This window comes from Priapulus caudatus, unplaced genomic scaffold (genome assembly GCF_000485595.1).
Source record: "Priapulus caudatus unplaced genomic scaffold, Priapulus_caudatus-5.0.1 Scaffold134, whole genome shotgun sequence".
Classification (NCBI taxonomy): Eukaryota; Metazoa; Priapulida; class Priapulimorpha; order Priapulimorphida; family Priapulidae; genus Priapulus; species Priapulus caudatus.
The window spans coordinates 271,958-295,417 of record NW_014577195.1 but is presented as its reverse complement, the minus strand read 5'-3'; the positions used below and the strand labels follow the sequence as shown (position 1 = coordinate 295,417).

General features: G+C 41.3%; 3 protein-coding genes across 6 annotated transcripts in view; 2 read left to right on the top strand and 1 right to left on the bottom strand.

Moving 5' to 3' along the window:
- The first annotated feature begins 2,249 nt into the window (after positions 1-2,249).
- Positions 2,250-11,770, top strand: LOC106805958 (adhesive plaque matrix protein-like). 3 transcript variants are annotated; one of them, XM_014807762.1, is made up of 7 exons: positions 2,250-2,322; positions 3,924-4,217; positions 7,463-7,625; positions 8,574-8,743; positions 9,137-9,298; positions 9,768-10,233; positions 10,542-11,770. In XM_014807762.1, the coding sequence occupies exons 2-7, from the start codon at positions 3,926-3,928 to the stop codon at positions 10,810-10,812; spliced, it is 1,524 nt and encodes a 507-aa protein (XP_014663248.1). In that variant the 5' UTR covers positions 2,250-2,322; positions 3,924-3,925; the 3' UTR covers positions 10,813-11,770. The 3 variants fall into 3 exon arrangements, with proteins under 3 accessions (XP_014663248.1, XP_014663247.1, XP_014663246.1); XM_014807761.1 differs by having other exon boundaries at positions 10,527-11,770; XM_014807760.1 differs by having other exon boundaries at positions 10,521-11,770.
- LOC106805960 (RNA-binding protein PNO1-like) lies at positions 11,661-23,120 on the bottom strand. Its single transcript, XM_014807766.1, has 7 exons — positions 22,902-23,120; positions 18,209-18,358; positions 16,222-16,305; positions 15,709-15,769; positions 14,624-14,741; positions 13,927-13,997; positions 11,661-11,916 (listed from the first exon to the last, which is right to left on the bottom strand). Exons 1-7 carry the CDS (start codon positions 23,091-23,093, stop codon positions 11,849-11,851), a joined length of 744 nt encoding a protein of 247 aa, XP_014663252.1. The 5' UTR covers positions 23,094-23,120; the 3' UTR covers positions 11,661-11,848.
- Positions 23,117-23,460, top strand: part of LOC106805959 (protein-glutamate O-methyltransferase-like) — a 7,785-nt gene continuing 7,441 nt past the window's right edge. For both annotated transcript variants that reach the window (XM_014807765.1, XM_014807764.1), the window contains exon 1: positions 23,117-23,201. Coding sequence is in view for 1 of the 2 variants with exons in the window: in XM_014807764.1 (XP_014663250.1) it covers positions 23,149-23,201 (53 nt within the window). In the remaining variant the exon portion in view is untranslated. The remainder of the gene's footprint in view (positions 23,202-23,460) is intronic.

The following is a 23,460-nucleotide window of genomic DNA, read 5'->3' as shown; positions in this document are numbered from 1 at the left end:
TAATATCGTCGTTCTGCGTACGGGACCGTGCCTGAAAGAATTCCCTATCCTAGAGAGCTCGGTAAACGATGAGCTTGATGTAGTTAAATGCCGCGAACCGTTGCGCGATTCTCTATGTAATTGCACCGGCATTTGTTAGTGGGGCTCATAGGGTCTATGTCCCCCAGGGTACTGCCGGAACGTACCCTGAGTACGGTCCGGTATACCCGAACGTACCCTGGTCACTATTTGATATGGTTAGGGTTAGGATTAAGGTTAGGGTTAGGGTTGGGGTTAGGGAGTAGGCGTAGGCGACTCCCTAGACTTGTTAGTGGAGTAGGCGAGGTACGGTCCGGCATATTAGATAGTACCAGGGTACGTTCCGGTATACCGGACCGTACCCAGGGTACGTTCCGGCAGTACCCCGGGGGACATAGACCCTCTCAGCGTTAGTGGGTGGTATAAAAAGGGTGACGAACAGAGAGAGTGAATGTGCTCGTTATGCTTAGCTTGCCAGCGCGCTGGCGTTTACTGGGTCTGCATTTAATAAAACGACTGCGATGACGCTGAATTGAGAATTTCTATTTCGGTTCTAAATGCTCTTTCCGGTCAATTACATAATTCATCGGGCTAAGGTGCGGCCGGTGTTCTGTCTTCCGCGTAGCTGCTGTGCATGATTATTATTCATCGGTGACAGCATCTGCCTCTTAACGTTGCATTAATAGAAAAATAAACGACGCGTATAAGCATGGCGTAGAGTCCGTTTGCGTTCGAATATGTCTAAACGCTATTAATTTTATGTGAAAAACTAATAATAAAATACTATGTTTTTTAATTGAGATTTATCTTATTTCTATCCTACACGCGACTGCAAGTTGCCCGATAGTAGTAGTTTAAAAAAACTTACATATTATTAATTAAAAACGTATATTTTATTAACTAAACAAGGGCACGATTTCGAGAAGATGTTCAGAAGGTTCGCAAACCAATATGAGTATTTATAGCCGCGATTTGTGAAAGCGTATTGCCACGAAATATCAACGTCTCATGAGAATGGGGGTAGGTAAATATAGCGCTCAAATTAATTACCGAATAGTATAGACTATTCGTTTGCATTATAACGTTAGCCTGCCAAACAGTAAGCTTATCACTGTCTAATAACCATATTATGGTAATATATCGTTCTTGTATATTTCGATACGATCGCATGCGTAGAGCTACAACTAATAGTGCATATTCGGATTAAACCAAAATGAGATATATTTACAGGAATACATGAATTAGGAAATTACCTTTCTAATTCATGAACGCCTTGTATTTTTACGCAAGGCCTAGATACAAATGAATGTATATTTCACGCACGCACGCACGCGTGCACGCACGCACACACGGACACGGAAATACACGCGCACGCACGTACGTACACAATTTATTGTAGTGACGAGCTGATACGTATAATCATTTGTCACTCTTGTTCCTCGAGGAGCGCAGGGCCTCGGAAACTGTGTTGCGTTGGTATCTGTAACAGTCTCCGTCCAACAAAGCCGATTGCTTATGGGTGAGTTTGTATAGCCTTAAATATACGTACGTGAAGAGGAGATAAAGCAAATTTTTACTTTTCGGATTTACCTGAAGGCCGTCGCTATAAAATAAGAACGAACAAACAAAACCAATAATAGATCTATATTGCATTTCATACCACACGCGTAATCTCTACGGTCTCGTTTCCATAAACTGACTGCCACCCTGTGTGTGCCATGTAGCTACACGTTGTGGCAGCGCCGGAGACTACGTTCGAACGTTAATTAGCCTGATTAACATTGATACAAGCGACGGTAATTAAGAGCTTATTAACGTTTTAAAGGCTCTATCGCTGCCATTGTTTCCCGCACAGACTCATAATTAACAAGTAATTAATACCAGTAGTACCTACAAATACAAAGACAAATGCCGCTATGACTATAGTGGGGCCGAACTATGCCATTACGCTGCGTATGTATAACCAGTGACGCAATAGCTCATAGCTATAATGTGTATAGTTGACATTGTACAAAAGACACTGTTGTCACGTTACAATTCTTCGCACCGAATGCGATTTTTATCTTCAGTGACCCCTGCACGTGGGTATACAGGTGTCTCTAGTATGACACGCGAATTCTACAAGGACTCTCGCGCGAACAGGGAAAGTAGCAGAGTTTTTACAGCGCGTCAAATAGAGCGTGGCCAAATTATCGGCTCATATAAAAGTAGTGAGAGCGATACTGGGTATATTCGAGTGTCGGAAATTGTGAGAGTGTGAGAGGTTGTATATACATCTAGTCTGCTACAACAGAAGTCTGTGAGGTAAGCGCTGATAGATGCCATAGAGTATTAGTATTAGCAGCATGTCGTCGCCGTTCCGACCATAGGATGTCTAATATCATAAGAATCCAAAATTAGTCGAACGTGTAAACAAAGCGTGGTTGAATCCACAATAGTTTGTAGAATTGTTATTTATTTTATATCGCATAGTTAATCATTTATTCCGAATAATAAGATGCATTGGATGCATGGATGCTTGCATGCGTGTGCGTATGCATAAGTGCGTGTGTCTTCTAAAAATAGCGAAAAATAATGGACTAATAAGCATTATAAGAACAATTAAGTAGATTATATACAATAATTAACAACATAATTTCATGGGAAAGGTGCTCGACGATGTACAGGAAATTGCCTTCTTTACTACTGAATATAGGTATTCTTTCGTTAATGTAATAGGCCTATATGGTTTATTTAGATTCCTGTTGTACCTTGATAGGAATCATATCAATGAAATATATGGATTATTCGTACTCTTGTGAGTATATTAGGTAATCCTGTAGCAAAACTTTCAAATTGGAATCATCAATCATTCTAAATCCGCTAAAATCAATTCTTAGACATTCGTTTTATCGAAGGAAATGCCAACAAAAAACTATATTGATAATTTATTTACTGGCAAGACGAACCCGATCGATTCTTACGAAAATATTTCATAAGCGTTCTGAGAATTAGCTTTGCTATCACAATTAAATGAATATGCTGCTGGCAGTTCTTAGCTTTACTATCCAATATCGCAGTTTTATTTCTTAAACATTGAACAGCTGACATAAATGCTATTGATAAAATCCAAATATTAGACAACCGCGCGCGGGTGCGTGCGTGTGTGTGTGTGTGTGTGTGTGTGTGTGTGTGTGTGTGTGTGTGTGTGTGTGTGTGTGTGTGTGTGTGTGTGTGAGAGAGTGAGAGAGAGAGAGAGAGTGAGTGTTGACCGTGTGCGTGTGCGTGTTCGTGTGCGTGCGTAGGGCCTACGTGCGTGTTTTTATGTACGTGCGTGTTTTTATGCGCATGCGTCGATAAAGGAACTTTCATGTTTTCCTACATATATAGAGCGGCTAAACGATGTAGTTCAAGGCGTTATAGTAAACGCGTGCACACAATCGCTCGATCTATTCGCGTATTAGGAAATCTTATTTACACCTGATCAATGTGTCAAAATTAAACAACGCCCACTCTGTTCATCGCAAATCACATTACATTATAAATAAGCTGATATGACCTAGATTCCACAGCTAGTATACCAGCATTAGGAAACAATGAAACCAGATTTTCCTTTTCCAACCCGGTGGTTATTAACCATGACATAACAGTTGTATGAGACAAAATAGTTAATTAGGAAAAAGATTCGCAGATAGAGTCCACCGGACGTTCCAGTAAAAGAGGGATAGCACAATCTATACTCATCAAATCCCGACTACATCGCTTCATATAGACGCAAGTATAGCCATGATATATATCACTACACAGCATGCTACATACATACGCAGCTATAAATCTATATATTCTAGTACTAATTGTAATACTTATAGGAGCAACACATAGCGTATTCGCGAATGATTACTTATTTGCGTATAATTATTTTGCAGCCATGTTGCGAGCAGTGAGCGTGCTACTGTTAGTGGGAGCGATCAGTGCCCTGCCTGCGCCACCCCGCTCCTACAGCAGAGGCGGCTACGGACCTGACTACTACGACTCTGCACCGCATGTACCCCGCCCGGGGCCGTCGTATGGACCTGCAGAATACGGCCCTAGTTACGGCCCCGAGTTGCCTGCGTACGATCCCGAGTACGTACCGGCACCGAAGGAGTACGCACCCGCACCCGCACCGAGCGGTTACCTGCCGGCTCCGGGTTACGGCCCAGCTCCGAAGTATAGACAACGTAAGTAGGAAAGACTAGCGTTAGGCGTAGATGCGCAGAAAACATTACAGTTCTTCTCTATTCTGTTTCACGGAGGTCTAAACATTCAAACTCTCACTCAATGGTCGCCAATTTACTGCGTGTTTCTAGCGCGTTCCATATTTTCTTCATTAGGTTTTCCGTTATTTGTGTAATGTCCCATTACAAACATTATAATCGCTCGGGCGTCCGCTTGCCTATAACAAGGGAAGCTTTGAAGGTGAGGTGTGTGTGCAGCACATATTATCGAAGGGATTACCAGGAATAGCGCCCTACCAGCTCGCTGAGAGTCAGGCATTGCGTAGTCGGCGTTCGTGACACTAGGTAATTTTCAACTTTCCAATTGGACTCGATCTAAATCTGCCGATTGATCGCCGAGTCTAGGTATTCCAAATAAGTTACCAAACAGCGACGATCGCTAATCGCGGCCGAGCGCACTCATTACCGCATCGGATCCGATTGGCATAATCGACCGCTCGTGACTGCATGCGTGATTTTGGCTGAAATTCCAGCGCTCCGCAATTGTAACTGCGCTACAATGGGACATTTAAACGGCGCGTCAGGAGTAATTTTGCGGAGATTTTGCACGCATAATTTAGAACGAACGGCGCCGAAGGCATTTGAAATTGCAGGGCGGGAAACGAGCGGAAAACCTTATTGGACGCAGATTATTGACTCACTTTCTCGCCCCAGTCTACCGCGACTGGTGCCTTCGCGCCTCGCGACGCGTTCAACTACTGTAATTAATTGTTTGGCTTTAACAATTTTTGGTTCCGGAGCCTGGTCGGTGTGTAACAATTGATAGTGATATAACACAAGATATATGACCGACATAGATCGCGAACTATATTGAAAGGTACGGACGCCATCTTCCGCCTCGTCCGCCCAGAAACCAGCCATGGCCCACCCACCCGTCCCAATCACACCGTGCGTCGCCCACTCATCCCCGGCCACCCTATCGATCACAACCTAACTGCACTCAACGACCTGTGGAGACTAAATCAAATCACGAATCATACTTCAGTCTACTAAGGCTCAAGGGGTCGTTGTCGTAACAGGTACTACAGATATGTACCCGAGGTACATATATGTATACACAAAGTGTACCAGACTTGTCGACCTAACCCTAACCCTAACACTAACCCTAACCCTAACTCTAACCCTAACCCTAAACAGACCTCATATAAAAATATAAACATAATACTAAACAACCTAAAACTACCTCCTAATTATATAAAAATATAAACATAATACTAAACAACCTAAAACTACCTCGGGTACATATCTGTAGTACCTGTTACGACAACGACCCTTCGTGCTCTACTAAGTAACGTAATGTTAACAGATATTGTGCAGAAGCGTTTCACGGTATTTTGGCCGTACATTACGATACGTTTGCAGCTAGAAGCGAAATGCCAGCCATAGATAGCCAAGCAAAAGTGTAGATTGTGTGTTGGCGAATGGAAAAAAGTAGACACGAGACTGAGGAATGAAATGCGATGGTCATAAATAGTGAAGGAGACTAGTAAACAATAGCTAAAGAAGGGTTGTGAGGGATATACATACGTACATCTATGGCAAAATAATAAAATCAACCGTAGTTATTGGTGCTGGTGGTATAGCATCAATGGAGGTTATTCATCATTTTTTCCATCGCTTTCATAATTACATCACTCATATGAAGCGCCTTCGCTTGTGTCACAGAGTCGCGCCAAAAGACATCCAGACAGTACGTACCACAGATTTTATAAAGATTGGGTGCGCATATAAGTTATTGACCGCCTTATTTAAGCTTCGTATTTTGAATTGTAATCTTGACCCTAAATGAGGGCAAAATGATCGAATAGTCCCAAATCGCAGCTCATGCCTATAGATTCAAGAGCCCGCTATTACGATAGAGAACGCGGCACATTAGGCCATGTTAGTCCATCTTGTTTGCAAATGGTTTCAGCGTGCTGGTTGCGTGTGAATATATAAAAGACGAGAAGAATATGTGCGTATATTTAGCCTGCGTGTAACGCGTGCAGGGTACACGAACAGCACCAGAAATGATGGAAGGAGATCCGCAAATGACCAGCAGCCAGCCTTTGACACGCAGTCGGAGCGAGACTGGGCTCTCGGGATTATCCCATAAACGCCCAGCTGACACACATACGCGTGTTTGAGTAAGGGGGGGCATGTACGGAGAGCGAAGTGATTGCATTGCAACGTGTCTCGCGCGATGTCGAATATACCTACAGCTCTCATTTTACACAACGCACCCTGCAATTTTCGTGTTCGATGGCTATGCCTTCTCTAGTTTGCCGAAATTGCGGTAAATCACGTGGTGACCAACGAAGACGTGTTATCGCGTGTCGGCCTGGCACAGTTAAGTAAGCGCATTTCGCTTCGAGTATAGTTTGGCATTGAGCGAAGATGGGTCACCTATCAGCCTTGCAGGGTTAGCCTAAAATAACAACAATTGCTTTCATTTTTACTCGCGATGGATACATCTGTATTGCAACGATGGAGCGCAGATAGTGTTTGTATTCTTTCAATTATCAAACAAGCAATTTTCCATCGACGCGTTCGCCAGCCTTGACCGAGAGGAAATGAAAACCGGAATATAATGACAGATCTGTGTATAGCGGAAGCGAGCACGCCTCGTGCGTGTGTCTACACCAGCCTCCTGAAGATTGTCACGTTGTTATGCCTGGCAGAGTGCGTTTATTATTGTGCGAATAGTTTTTGCTATACCTCATCATCTCGCGGTAAAGACTGGAGCGAATTCGCTTGAATGCAGATATCTCTACGTTTAAACGCCGTTTAACAGGCACTGTCCAGGGTCGACGTTTATCTCGTGTCGTATTTCTATACACACTATAATGTATGCTAATTTGGCCGTCTAGCTTCATGTAGCCTATATACGTTTTGTGGCACGGTATCAGTTTCACAAGCACGACCGACTACAGACAAAACCTGACAAGTTCTTTAGAAGTGTACCGACGCACCTACTTGCATATTCGCTCGCATTTCATGTTTCATCATATATTCATAATAGGCGTTTCATACCAAATATCTCCGACGAAAGCATTTAACGATAAACATCGGCAAGGAGGGATTTTTCATGAGTGATACAAGGTTCCACCCTAAAATCTCTCTAATGCATGGAAACAGATCTTAGCGGATCCTTCACACTATTATATTAGAGTAAGCAGTATGCGTTAATGTAGTATGATTTCTTACAGCGAAGCCTTGCTTTCCCAACCCGTGCAAGAACGGTGGTTCGTGCAACTTTGACGACTACGCCATCGAATGCACTTGTCTGTTTGACTTCACCGGTCCTCTGTGTGAGATCAGGAACGACCCGTGTACTCATAACCCATGCCTGCACGGTGGAACGTGCAACAGGTATGAGCGACATAACAAATATAAAGAGAGAGCGAGAGAGCGAGAGAGAGGAGGTAAGGAGAAGGAGAGGAGATCAAGAATAAATAGGGGCGAGCGAAATAGGAGTGGTGAAAAACAAGGAAAGTGATGGGGTTGGGAAAAATAGAGGGAAGGGGTGAAAAGGGAGTGGAGAGAGAATGGAGGACATAAAAATAGTAAAACTACAAAATAGTAGAGGCGAGAAAAAACAATAATAGAAAGATAATCGTAAATCTCCCGATACACGCACGCGCACACGCCGCACACGCATGCATACGCGAGCACACGCATACGCGCGCACACGCATACGCGCGCACACGCATATGCGCGCACACGCATACGCGCGCACACGCACATACACGTAGACACCTACGCACGCACGCACACACAATCACACACACGCACGCACGCACGCCCGCACGCACGCACGCACGCACACACACAGGTTAATACATCTGGCTAACTCTTCCTCTAACTATGACCATAATTCTAGCTGCCAGAAACCGCCATGTATTGAAATACAAATAGTGTATAGAAATGTGTTATAACGAATGATATGGTATAGTATGGTATGGTATAGTATGGTATGGTATGGTATGGTATGGTATGGTATGGTATGGTATGGTATGGTATGGTATGGTATGGTATGGTATGGTATGGCATGGCATGGCATGGCATGGCATGGTATGGTATGGTATGGTATGGTATGGTATGGGGTATGTATGTAATTAATTATTGCATAGTTTCACGAGTTAATAGTACATTGATTATATAGATTGTTACTTGAAAGAAAGTTTGTGTATGGGCGTTCTCGCTCACGGTCACCTTGGCCTAACACTAACGATCTGTAGCTCAGTAAATGCGGTGTCCTCCGTAATCCCGTAACCTGTAATACGCGTAACTCTAACTGTGACCCTGACGCTGACTTAGGGGCGACAACGAGAACCACTACCAGTGCACGTGTCCATACGGTTGGAGCGGTCCGCGTTGCGAGATCGAGATTAACCCGTGCACGCCCAACCCGTGCGCTAACGGAGGCACCTGCAACAAAGACACTACCGAGCAGCGCTATGTCTGCACCTGCCCCTATGCATTCACGGGTACGTCCGAGACGAAAGCAATGCAGTCATACCAACCTTATACTATATTTCTCCCTCACCGTTTACGCCAGTAGGCCCCCCTACAAATTAAGGAATGTATACGAACTTGTTAGTAACATGCTATCCGGGTCACAGTACGCATTTAAAGGTACTGTAGTATGTCCTGGATAAAATTAGTCCCAGAAAGTGTTTAGTACGCTAACTCTTAACCTAATTCGATCCAATTTCCACCAATCATCTGCGCGCCCTATCACAGCAGACTGTGCTCGTGATTCCATTCAACTAGTTCCTAACCATTTCCTGCCTAAACACGACGGCAATGAATCCGTGGTCGGGACACGCCAACACTAACAAATTATGCTCACTGGTCTGTAATGGGTTCCACACTGTCAGGGATTCACTGCGAAGCCCACTTCGATGTCTGCTACCCAAACCCCTGCGAAAACGGAGGCACCTGTAACAAGGATGACCTGGAGACAGGATTTGTCTGCACCTGCCCCTACGGTCTAGCTGGACCCCGGTGTGAGGGTCGAGCCTACAAACCCGCTGGCACAGGTAATTAACCTTCCAACTCTGTTACACCCAGGCTTATATCATGCTTAAGTGGGGAGTATTGATAGACGAGTGTTTGGCAGACCGAAATATAATACAACCGCATCACATTAAGCCGTTCTTACGCTGTTTTGGCCCTTCTGTGTCGTTTAAAAAATGTTAAACACCTCTTTAATCGGACATGGCATGAAGTGGTATCACCAAATAGGGAACGTCTATCATATTCTTCTTCTTCAGGCCAATCAGGTTCTTCTCTATTCGCCCTTATTATTTTCTTCTATTATGCACGTGAGATCAGATGCGAGTTCTTTTACACGTCTAGCATAGTAGCGTTCAAAATATACTGTAATATTGACAAGATGATTATTTTACATAATTTTGAAAACAATGAGATAGGAAGGGTAGAAAATACATAAAATATCATCAACGGAATTTATAGCAGCTTTTTAAAATTAATATCGGCATGCTACAGAGACAAGATATGACCCGCACCACGGTGTGTCGATTAGGCCTCTCGGTGGATACCTCAAGGAACCGCTCTACCCAGAACCACAGCACAAGCCAGTGGCTGCATACGCTGTGCCTGACCCAGCTTATGGCCCACCAGCTGTCCCTGCTCCCAAGTATCCCATCTACAGGGCCACGCCCTACAAACCTGAACAAGCTCCTACACCCGACTATGTCCCGAAGCCAGCACGCACTTACGTGCAAGAGCCAGCCCCGGCCCGCAATGCCAAACCAGGACCTGCATACGATCCCATACCAGCAGCTGCTTACGGTCGCCAGTCTAGAAAGGACAGAGGTGGCTACGAAACCCCTGCATTCGGGTTAGAGCATATCCCGGGACTTGCCCCCGGCCAATACCCACCTCCCCCACCCGCCTACGATGCTAGCTATGAAGAACGATCACCGTATGACGCACTGACTTACGAACCAAGGTAAGCACACGGGTAGATACCTCACATAGAAATGTCGAGCAATGTAGAGAAAAAAATTGTTAAATGGAGAACATTGAAAGTTAAGGGCAAAGTGCACGTCAATGCAGTGGTTTTCTACCAATAATACATTGATTACTAGTGATTTTGATTGGTAAACAATGGGATTTGCTTGATCTATGCAAATGGTTCTCACATGGCACAGTGAATCGCAGGAACGCTGAATCACCTTTAAAATACTCAACGCTGATTGTATGTTTCAAAACCAACTGATCGGCTGACGCATGTAGACACAGGGCGTCTGCTTACAGGGAGTCAAGGGATAAAGCACCTGCTGCCGGGTACATCGATGGCAAGTATGTGCGTGCTGTACTCCGGCCCGAGGTGCGGTCATCCGAGGACAACTCCCGATCCTACCCAAACCAGGAGGTTCCCACCAAGTATGAGGGTCCGCAATACTCGGCGACCTATGAGAGCTCCAAGTATGAGCCAGCGCCAGCCTATGAGACAAAGTACTCGGCACCCGCCTACGAACCGAGGAGGGAGGTGCCAGCAGCCAGATCACAATATACCTACTACTAGAGGGCGCTGTGCATGCCATAACTCAGCCGTATCTGCGCAAGTTAGCTCCATTTGGATTCGATGCTTGCAAATGCCAAATTCGATGTAGACGTGTATATGTGCTCTTATATAATCTCGTGTTGAATTATGTTTAGTCATAGATATAGAATATAGATCTGTATTCTATATCCTTGGTTTAGTAACTAAAAGAGGTGGTATCTTAGAAAACTGCAATTATTAGTTAATCATATACATGTTTACAATCAATTAAGTTCAATGTAGTTTTACTGTAAAATTACTCAACCAGATTTCTAAACAATTAAAATACCCATAGCTATTGGAGGTCTGCTAATACAAACCTGATGGTATTGTTATAGATATAGGCATTAGTTTTTACTATATGTACTACTAGAAAATGCTTATTTATTGCAGCAGTCAAAAACCAACAGTTTTCCATATATAAGGCCAAAGATATATTTTTTGCTGTAACCTAATCCACCTTTTATAATCATTGAAAGTAATTACTCTATTTGTCCATGCACAGAAAAATTATGCCAAGTGTATTTTCCACTAGTCATTCATATGACACTATACACAGTGCAGAGCAAGCAGTATTGACTGGCCCATCAATTGCCCCTCAGTTAAAAACGTGAGCTGGATTACTGCAATAGATAAATGCCATAACGATGGTCAAATTTGTAAACGTTGAATAAGCAACTCCTATTTTAGTTGCAGCTTGATGCCACTGTAGCAACTGTGACAGAAGTCATTGAGTAGTTTTCTAATAAATATTCATATTAAGTAATATAAATTTCAAATTTATTGCCATCATTTCACATATGAACTAAAGAAACAAACAATCTTGATAATAGGTTTGAGCAAAATGAGAGAATGCTCGTTTATTTTACAGTGATAGTCATTTAATGCATGAAATGTGCATCTCAATGATAACCTTGAAATTATACATATATCCAAATAATTGATCTTGTATGTATACCTTGAATATGATAGAAGTATGCAAATCTATTACTGTCTACACCTGTCAATGGAATCCCCTTTAGAAACTCTCTGTTGCTCTACTTGCTACTGTCCTCAAATTACCATAAACCTTAGATGGCGGACTCCCTGAAGAATACATAAAACACTTTCATTAGAACTTAAGACTATTATTCAAATTCATACATTCAGGTGTAGATAATAGGGAAGGAGTGTCACATCAATAAACAAGGGAAATTCGTCATTTACTAGCCTTAAAATACCTACGATTTACTACGCGTAACTCATCCAACTTGAGCTCAAATCGTACACAGTACATTCGCCTAGCATCATGCGAAATCGTTTCCTCGTATACACAAGCAATCCGGAGATACAGACTAAAACGTACGACACGATTATCCATTCTTTGGCCATCAATCCAAGCCGATTGCCCTCCTATATTCAAACAAAAGGCAGCTACTAATGCGCTATTGCCACGGAAGATATCCGTTAGTCTGTGCTATTGCTAACTCGGCGAGGCATGTGGCTCGCTGGGAGATTAGGCATCAACACTCGGCGAGATAACCTTTGACCCGGTACACAGCTACATACCGGCATACAGCAGCCCCCACTGCACATACTGGCATGCCCCTACGCACGCACACCAACCGCAATCAGCAGCAGCTGATCGGGCTCAAATCTCCCAGCGAGCCACATTGCCCGCCGAGTTAGCAATATAGCGCGTTAGTAGCTGCCTTTTGTTTGAATATAGGCAGGCAATCGGCTTGGATTGATGGTCAAAGAATGGATAATCGTGTCGTACGTTTTAGTCTGTATCTCCGGATTGCTTGTGTAAACGAGGAAACGATTTCGCACGATGTTAGGCGAATGTACTGTGTACGATTTGAGCTCAAGTTGTATGAGTTACGCGTAGTAAATCGTAGGTATTATAAGGCCAGTAAATGACGAATTTCCCTTGTTTATTGATGTCACACTCCTTCCCTATTATCTACTCCTGATACATTGTTACTATGATACATTAAACATTCTGAGTCACTGTCAAAATCCAATGATTTTCACAATACAATCCACAATCTGAAACCTTTAGGACAAATGTGGATTCGAGATTCAGAGTTATTAGGATTTCAGAAAGGCATTACGATATGCATGTACAATATATTACAGTAATACCCCAGCGTGGCCTGTGGAAATACCCCATAAAAACAATTATTATTTCTGCAGCAAAACTTATCACTAGATTCACACTGAGTGGGATAAACAAAGACTAAAGTATCATAGTATATAATATCAGGAGTAGATAATAGGGAAGGAGTGTGACATCAATAAACAAGGGAAATTCGTCATTTACTAGCCTTATAATACCTACAATTTACTACGCGTAACTCATCCAACTTGAGCTCAAATCGGACACAGTACATCCGCCTACCATCGTGCGAAATCCTTTCCTCGTATACACCCGCAATCCGGAGATACAGACTAAAACGTACGACACGATTTTCAATTCTTTGGCCATCAATCCAAATGCACTGCCCGCCTCATATTCAAACAAAAGGCAGCTACTAACCACACTGTCCACGGCTTGCGCTCACGGCGAGGCGCTGTGGCTCGCAGGGTGATTAGGCATCAACGCAACACTCGGCGAGATAACCTTTGACCCGGTACACAGCTACAATGTATGCCTGTATGTCATACTGGCATGCCGGAAATATAGCTGGCATGCCCCCATACCACGCACGCACGCCAATCCGCTATCAGCAGCAGATCGGATTCAAATCTCCCTGCGAACCACAGCGCCTCGCCGTGAGCGCAAGCCGTGGACAGTGTGGTTAGTAGCTGCCTTTTGTTTCAAGTTAGGCGGGTATGAATTCAGTTTGCTGGCAATAGAATTGAAAATCGTGTCGTACGTTTTAGTCTGTATCTCCGGATTGCGGGTGTATACGAGGAAAGGATTTCGCACGATGGTAGGCGGATGTACTGTGTCCGATTTGAGATAAAGTTGGATGAGTTACGCGTAGTAAATCGTAGGTATTATAAGGCTAGTAAATGACGAATTTCCCTTGTTTATTGATGTCACACTCCTTCCCTATTATCTACTCCTGATAATATCTCTATATATCTAAAAATAAAGCTCATACTGACCTAATATCAAGTTGCATATTGCTGTGCGTGCTATTTTTATATTCTGGAAAGAACCAAGAATGTGAATCCGCCTGCAAAAAAAATCAAACACTAGGGTTATTAAACATTCGTTTTTTTGTTCTGATGCAACAAGACTAATTCAACCAAAATAATTAAACTTATTACATAATACATATTATATAATATACTACCATGTACTTTACACCAGAAGGTCCCTTTAACCATCTACACTGATTTATTCCCTCTGCAGGAATATAAAAGATTTTAGTAGTGTAGCCTTGTGGCAAAATGCCTAAAAATCTGCACACTACAAAATAATAGACTGTTCGAATTTATGTGCGATGAAATGTGGGAGTTCTAGGCTATCAAATATTCAGATAAAGTAGGTTAATAATTGCTGTTTAATCTTTACAGCATATATTAGGCCACCATTTCATTTTTTACAAACTGTTCACACATCAGACAATAACACGCTGTACAACTGGATTGTTGAAATTTCAATGTAAAGTAATAAATACACACACTTTGGCAACAGCTGTAGCAATTAACATAGGCAAATAGCTACCAATTAAGGTATTACAGCATGGAAAGAAAGTGTTTGGAATCTAAATGTATGTCTGTGCTAAAAAAAGGGGTTATGGCATGCAGTCGAAATGAGAAATTGGCTCATTAGGAAACTATATGTATATATACTCACGAATTGGCAACAACAATCCTTGTCTTTGTTACATTTTCTATGGTGAATCGCGTTTTTCCGCCTTTTCCGGCCACCCGTCCAATGGCTCTAGATAGATGATCACCTTTCAGAGGTTTCACTAGAAATTATGCACATGATCACATTAATGTGGAATAAAGGCGATTATTCCCACATCCATAAATTACACACCTATTCTCTACCAACACAACATTTAGAAACTTGAAAGTCCCAACACGCACATCTAAAATACATTTTGACCACCAATAGCTCACTAAATATTTTACGTCCCACAAAAGTATAACCTCATCATGAAGTTGATATTATTTAAACCGGTTGAAACACATGTATCTCAAACCATCTCTACAACAATAGTTTCACCACATTATATTTCCAGCTACAACAACAAACACCAGAAATGCATAGAGCAGATTTCTCCATTGTGTATAACATTTTCATCCTTGAATAGAATTGGCTAGCACTGAGTAATTCTAAGCATGTAAATATGCATGCAAAATCGGATAACAAAATCGGACCTCCAAAGGTTTCAATAATTATTTCAAAATCATTGCTTATAAACATAAAATCTGAAAAAGGATATAGTGGAATATAGTCCCATCTAATAGTGGATATGTTACTTACTACACCAACTTGAAAAACACTGAGAAATTATGACGTTATAGCATAGAAAGTTGGAACTGAGCACGTTGTAACACCGTGGCATATTTAATTATAGAGACAAATAGCGACAGAAATCAAAACGAGTAATAAAAATTCGAATCGTGTATGTTTTTCGGTGAATGTAGTTAAAGTACGAAGGTTCTAAGACATGTTAGCCTTACTCTAGACAGTTGCTGTTACTCAACCAATAGTGGTAGGTAGTGGTAAAGTAGGGAAAATATGAGACCAGTCTGAAATTATTTTTGATGCCCTTGCTAAGAAAAGTACAAAGTCATATGCACCCACATGCTAAGGTTTGCTGATGAACAGACCATGCGTATTTGGTATGTTGTCAGTTTTTGAATACCAATTATAAAACGATTAACTATAAAAGCTGTATTTGAACCTATTACAAAAACCCGTATTACCATCAGTAACATCAAAGGATTCCAAAAACAGGTCATCTAACCTCACCAAAGCTAATGCGTCCTGGAAAAGAAATTAATGACAGATGTTACATACACTAAATTACCAATAAATAAATGAAGACTCCTGATCAACTCTGTTAGATAACTCACAACGAACAACCAATGTGCAGAGTCAAATCTAAGTCATTCAATAAATATAGATAAAAAGGGATAAAGCATCCTCCAAAATGTTATACGGTTTTATGACCCTGGTGCCTATCATCACGTCTTCGTGACTTTGTGATGATGTTATATTTTACAATGTTGTGACGTTTGCACACACAAAGTTTATACTTAAACCATGTGAGATCAGTTGCACAAAAAGTAACTACTGATTTGAGTATTACCTGCACTCACCACCAGGGCTCATCAGTCAAGCCATGCTGCTAGCCGTTACGGATTTTACAAGCCTCGAGCAGGTGGACGAGTGTTATATATTAGCTTAAAGCCCTGTATTCATGTAAATTACTTTACCTCAACTTCAAATCCAAGAGTGAAAGCCTTAACAAAATCTGCAGCCTTCTGGAGAGCTCCTATGTCTGTTGTGTCTTTACATGTCTTAATGTCAATAAAAAATGAAAACACACTGTTAAATATCGAATGTGTACAATGCAGCCCTGAGATATAATGGGCCACAACACTGGAAAATAAACGGTTAAATCCTATATACTCTATAATTTATATAATATACATTAGAATAATAATATAATACAATAATAAATAATATAACAATTTAATACATAATAATATAAAAATAAAAAATAAACATAAACAAAATACAATAATAATATACTCTAGAATTTTAGAATATATTATGATAGTAAGTGCATAAATAATAGTATATACCTACAAATTTCTATAATCACACATTCGCAATTGTCATAAACGAAGAATGAGTTTCGAAATCTTTATTTTTGAACGCTGACCATCATGTACGTTCTGTGCCAAATATCCATAGTAATCACCATTGAGTGTTTCTTTATGATATGAGAAGGATTTAGCTAAATTTTGCATTTTGAAGATCACAAGTTTCATATTCTTAAACTTTGAATTGTGCTATGTACAGCAAAACCTGTATATAAGGATAATCAAAAAGACATTAAATATAAACCACCATAATATAACCAAAACTGTGAAATATAATAATGGAAAATATGGAAAAAATGGGTCTTTCATATACAGTTCTCCATACTATATAGTGACTGCTAACACAGGTTAGACTGCACTTGCAGAATATCACGACAACATTTGGGGAAAAAGAGGAAATCACGCAATTCATGAATTTCTTGTTTGCAGTAACTGATCTACCTGTACCTAACCCTAACCAATTTCGCGTGTAGGTCAGATCGTCACAATTTACAAGGCTATTTGCTATACACAGTATGTGCATTTACATGTAATTATCAGGAGTCTATCAATATTGATAGACTCCTGTAATTATGCAGTATAATGAAAGTGTATATGACACTGTAGCTCACCTTTGTGATAGAAGAGGGAGGGGGGATATATAAAGCAAAAGTATATATGGGAGAACTCCCATTATATACTCTTGATAATGATGATATATGAGTAATTTTGTATGCGAAAATAAATGTTTCAGATCTGTTGGCATACAATCTGATGGCGTTGACCGTAAGCAGACACTGAAATGCATAATGAAATTTCCAAAATCTACCTAATTTGCATAATTTAAAAATAATATAAAAACCCTTGAGATATGTTTTGGGGCCAGTCCTTATTCATTCACATACCAGAATTGAGCAAAATCCCTTGAACCTGAACTGACTTATGGCCATTTCCATTTTTGCCGAAAAGTGGACGTCGCTCGAAAGTAGGTCGACTGGCGTGCTCCAAAATAGGACGTTCAAACCTCTCCCATAGGAGTAACAACTGTATGTAATTTGAAACATGTGGGTCAAACGGTTCTTGAGTTATCGTTGCCCGTAGGCACACTGAAATGCATAGGGGAATTGCCTAAATTTACCTAATTTGCATAATTTAAAGAAAATATCAAAACCTGTACATGATATGTTTTGGGGCCGGTCCTAATTCATTCACATACCAGAAATGAGCAAAATCCATTGAACCTGAACTGACTTATGGCCATTTCCATTTTTGCAAAAAAGTGGACGTGGCTCGAAAGTAGGTCGACTGGCGTGCTCCAAAATAGGACGTTCAAACCTCTCCCATAGGACTAGGAGTAACAACTATGCAATTTGAAACATGTGGGTCAAACGGTTACTGAGTTATCGTTGACCGTAGCCAAATGTTGACGGACAGACGGACGGACGGACGTACGACACCCCATGGCAATAGCTCATCTTGACGATGTCAAGGTGAGCTAAAAATATAGCAAATCATTTTCAGTCTTCATTATTTCGCAAGGTTGGGTAGGTTAGTGCAAACAAAAGTTAACCAATTATCACAAAAAGCCAGATAGTGATCAGGGTCTTGGACTCACTCGTATCTCCACATTCCTGGTTTTGAGGTTGCATCTGATCTGTAGATTGAGGTGCTCCACAATTGGTGAGTAGATCTTCATCCAATTTTCCTTCAGCGGTGTATATCTGTGAGATGGGATTGCCACTTTTCTTACTTCAGTCTTTCCTCCCTGTCAAAGTAAGAAACTGCTGTATAACCCATTACTTGTTTAGATATTAGTTCTTTTTACGATTGTTACTCACTTGACTCTAGTTCCGACCAATGCAGATCTAAATCTGTCATTTCCTGCATGGTAAAATAACGTAACTAACTAAAAAGTAATAGTTTCCTAGTATTTTGCACATAATATTCAAACACTAAAAAGTGTGACATAATTAGAATGTGAGAAGTATTTGTTTGATGCTGCAGGCAGTTACCATTGAAATTGTTTATATATAGAGTAACAGCAGTTGCATTTGCTAACATATATAGATTAAACCAGGATACATTGACAAGTTATAATTTGAAATGATAAATCGAGGTGCAGGTTCATTTCCTTTCCACCTTATCATTGTATGTGTATTTTATTATGCTTCAAATGGCGTACCCGGTACCTGCATGAATAGCTTGTAAACTAGCAAACATTTTGATCATAGGATGACTGTGCCAAAAAGTCATTGGAAGACATGAATGTGATGAATATAAAAAATATACAAGGTGTATATAACAACAGATCGTACAAAAGGCTGTGGTGACAACTCCAAGGTCGATGATTTCTCGTGAATATTGAACAATATTTTGACGTTTTTTTATGTAGTGTAATTTAAACCTATTTTAATTGAAAATATGCAAGGAACCTAGGCCTAGGGTCATGTATTCTTTTAATTTCCTGTAGAAGTGGTGGGGATTTAATGTTACCGTGAAATAGTGAGGTAAAAAGTGGATTAACTTAGCATTTTTATCCAATAACTAACACACCTATGTGCACAGTTTTCCAACATCATGCGACTAGATGTGATTACAGGGTATGTGATCGTGATCTAACCTGTTAGTGTTAGCCGCAAGCAACAATTCCCATGGTCGAAATTTCTCTTCGATTTGTGCATCTAGGCATTAAATTATTGTGTAAAAATACAAAGTAAGTTTGCATTTTTGACCCAATATATAATAGTTACTGTAGAGTCTAGAGTGTGCATGATCCAGGTGTGCAAGATGTCACGTAACACAATAGTCAATAACCCAAGTTTCTAGGGCACAAAATTATACCTAGCATAAAAATCACTGCCTAGTATACTTAGTACAAGTAGAGCCCAAAGATATAAGAGCTGTCCACATTTGCACATTTGCACATGTCGCACATTTGGGAAAATGAATTGTGGTCAGTGCTTATATCCACGAACCATACTTAGTACTGCCTACTGCCTGCCTTAGTACTGGTCGAATATTGGTACACTAGCGGGATACCCGGCGTTGCCCGAGGAAATCAGCTTGGTTGAATAGAAAATACTCCAAAAAATCTAACTATCTATCTATCTATCCATGCATGCCTGCATCCATCCCATTCCATCCCATCCCATCGCACCGCATCTCATCCCATCCCATCTCATTGCATCCCATGCCATGCCATGACATCCCATGCCATGCCATGCCATCCCATCGCATCCCATGCCATGCCATCCCATCCCATGCCATCGCATGCCATCCCATCCCATCCCATCCCATCCCATCCCATCCCAAACAGTAAAAAATAATAAGAAATCAAAAGATAAAAAACATTAAAAATTAAAATAATTAATAAATTAAAAAAATAATAAATTAAATAAATTAATAAAGTAAAAATAAAAAATAAAACATACTAAAGAGGTAGGTAAAGGGAAAAGGAGAAAATAAGTTCCCCAGCTGGGACTCGAACCCGGAATCCCGGTGTAGGAGACGGATGTTCTAGCGATTATAGGCCACTGCGATACACCATGGATTCACACGTACGTGATATTAATCTGTATGCACCGCCATCTATTGATGAATCGAATTTTTACCAACTTTTTAACTTTTTAAATTTTTTGTTTTAGCCAGAACCACCTTCCAGACCAGGGGCGGATTCAGACCGTATTTGCCGTATTGGGAAATACGGTCTAGACGTGATGGCGGGCGCATGACTCGCCTCGAGGCGCATCCGGCGAGGATTGACACTTTGGTGTCTTCCAATCACCAAGTCTACGTAACTACCGCCCCCTTATCTCCTAACTTTTAGCTTATAATACCCTTTACGGCAGCGGCAATCGCGATCTCACAACTAGGGCATTCTGTCGAGCCTAGCCCAGAAACGGTCTCTCCTAACGATAGCAGTTTGCACAAAACGAAATAAACACGCTGTTTAGCGCAACTGCGATAGGTCTTTCTTTTGTATTTTGGCATCTCGCGTACCACAGAAATAAGCTCCCACCTATCTTCGTTGGATGGACATGAATGGGGCTGTCACACGACGTTACCTACCCTGTTACCGACTGCCGTTGCTTGTGCCTACTGTCTTTTTTCGCCGGCTCTATTTACTTTTCTCAAATAATGAACATGTGCCGCGGCACCTGTCGCCATTTCGAGCAACACAACAATTTTCGGAGCGCTAATCGGGGGTAATGTTTACACTAGCCACAGCCACATCGTCTTGGATGTTATTTATAAGTAAATATGGCGATTTGCATAAAATAATGGCTGTTTTTATATGTATTTACCACATTTACGTATAGAACTATATGTTTTTTTCACTGATTTCTCCGATAATCTTTTCCTTGGAGTTTTCGATCGTCTTTCAATGCCTTTCCGGTAGGTTTCTGCGTGATTATTATTTTGCGCGCACGGCACTCATTTTGGACAATCCTCCACATTTTTTACTTTTTCCTATAGTTAAGTTTATGTGCCTCTTTCAGCTTGTTACTTTAGGAAGGAAGGTCAAACTGCTGCATTCGTGATAATTTCACTTCTTGCTTGCCTATAGTAATGATTTCCATAATTTGGTCTGCTTGCTGCCATTGGATAATATTTCGCTCGTCGTGAACCTACATTTTAAGTTCGAATCATCATATCGTTATAGACCTCCTATATCTTAATTAATCCCGCTAGGTATGAATATTTGAGTGCATTTTTTTATTACTTGGTGCCTATTAAATTTTCTATCCTTTCTTTGTTGTGGAATTTTTTATAACCATGTGTATTTGTTTTGTTCCATATTAACATTTCTAATCTTTTTTGGATTCAGACTTAATCTGGAGAAATGACTGAGCAATTTTTTGTTACGGTTTTATAATCTCCAATTCCTACAATATCTCAATACTAATAATCATTGTCATCTTCTAAAACACTACAGACCATGCCTGCTGACCGCTGTGGAGACCGTGCGCCGGCCTGGAGATTTGGCGCACTTGGTCTCCCACTGGCGGACAGCGCTTCAATACTTCAGACATCGTCCTAGCGGTCGCGTGCGCATATCACGCGGAACTGCGCGTCTCATCCGCGCGCAGCGCTTAGGATCAACAGCAAAGCTGTGCCACGCAATCTTGTATCATGTCTCTCTGGATTTCAAAGTGCCCTTCGAAATTTTGCGCAAATTATATTACTATTACTAATACCAATAATGCCAATAATTATAATAATACCAATAATTATAATATTTAGTAAGAATGCCAGACTAGTATTGACACTAAATTGGAGCACTGACTAAGCAGAGCCTGACTGAGGAACAGTAATTAGTTACTAAATTAGTAATGGATAATTCATGATATAAAATTATTACCTATTAATTTCGGTTACTGATACTCGGCCAACTGAAATTTGAGGCGATGTATATAATATATTGCATACAGTTGCCAAAAAGGTAATCGCCCAGCAGTTCATGCTTGGGCGACTGGGAATGAGTGTTTAGGCAAGTTTCACTCGCCCGACAGCCTTTTTAGTCGCCTGTGGCGACCGGGCGACCGGCCTTTTCGAGCGCTGCGTACGCATTCCCAATGCGCATAGCATTCGGCTAACTTCGGCTCCAAGATCGTATGTATCATGGGATGCCTGCTGTCAGTCATGGCGTCATGACGAAGTTAGCCGAACGCTATGCGCATTGGGAATCTGTACGTCACAGGTCAACAGAAATGGCGCTCGAAGTATCGCCGCTCGTCGCTTCGAAATTTTTTAACAGGTTATATTAGTTTAATACAGAGTATTGTGATACATAGTGTATTAGTAAGTCCCAGGATAGCGGAGAAAGGTTAGCTCAGGGATAGAGAAGATGTCCAGTCCTATCTTATCAACTAACATCATCCTATCCAATCACCGTACTGGACATCATCTCTATCCTTGAACCGAAAGGGCTGTGTTTAGAATAAACCCAGTTTGGAAGTTCTAGTCAGTAGTCTCGAAAAACGCACCATAAAACCGCCCTGAGTGAATCACTCAGGGGCTCCTCCAAAGAAAAGAATAGGCTCGCCTTGTAACCCTACTCTTGTTGGGTTACATTATTGTATCTATAGACTATAACTTATATAAGTATAATCTACTCAGACCGCTGGCACTGAGTCTGACCACTGTTACTGTAATCTGTATCCCTACGCCTAAACCGACCAGGCTCTCCGACTAGTTACACGGCGGAGGACGTAGTGTTAAGCGTAGTGTTAAGCGTCCCCTCTCGCCACGTAGTGTTAAGCGAGATGGGAACTTGTGGCTACCCTAGGCCCAGTACGCGTACTTACGAGCAATTTGCTTCCTGATATTGCAGGAAAATGTGGCCTCTTTGTTTCTACTTCTGTTTCCATTTTGCTGTCTGTGTCCTTGTGCTTTCTTTTACGTGTGGCATTCGATTCCACTGTCTTGAAGTCTTCACTCTCATTTGTTGTTTCTATTGACAAAACACGCTCAATAGAAATATCCATGGTCGCTGCCATGTTTAAAAGGACTGATTACCCACAATGCAGTTGCCAAAAAAGAACAGCGTTAAAAATGGCGGTGGCCGTCGAAGTTTTACCAGAAGCCTTGTCCGGCCGTTTCCGTGGGTAAATGAAGTATTCTATAATTAAACTTCGTTATTATTAGGATTGTTGAGACCTCAGGGCAGTTGTCAATTCTGGACGTTGAATGTATCAAGAAACCAGGGTCGTGTCTGGATATCGTTTTTATGATAATGCATTGCCATTGGCATTGGGCGTGTTTCACACACTGACACAGTGACACTCATGCCGCTTTTAGTTTTATACTGGGGTTTATCTCGCTTCAGGTCCGGACCTGAAGCGGGATAACCCCCAGTATAAAAGG

Excerpts from the sequence above, each read along its gene's own strand:
- LOC106805958 (XM_014807760.1), top strand. The coding sequence starts at position 3,926 with ATGTTGCGAGCAGTGAGCGTGCTACTGTTAGTGGGAGCGATCAGTGCC. Across the intron at positions 9,299-9,767 it reads CTACAAACCCGCTGGCACAG|AGACAAGATATGACCCGCAC; the intron begins GTAATTAACCTT and ends GGCATGCTACAG. Across the intron at positions 10,234-10,520 it reads GCACTGACTTACGAACCAAG|ACACAGGGCGTCTGCTTACA; the intron begins GTAAGCACACGG and ends TGACGCATGTAG.
- LOC106805960 (XM_014807766.1), bottom strand. The coding sequence starts at position 23,093 with ATGGCAGCGACCATGGATATTTCTATTGAGCGTGTTTTGTCAATAGAA. Across the intron at positions 16,306-18,208 it reads CCAGGAATGTGGAGATACGA|ACATGTAAAGACACAACAGA; the intron begins GTGAGTCCAAGA and ends ATTGACATTAAG. Across the intron at positions 13,998-14,623 it reads AGGATTGTTGTTGCCAATTC|GCGGATTCACATTCTTGGTT; the intron begins GTGAGTATATAT and ends TTTTTTTTGCAG.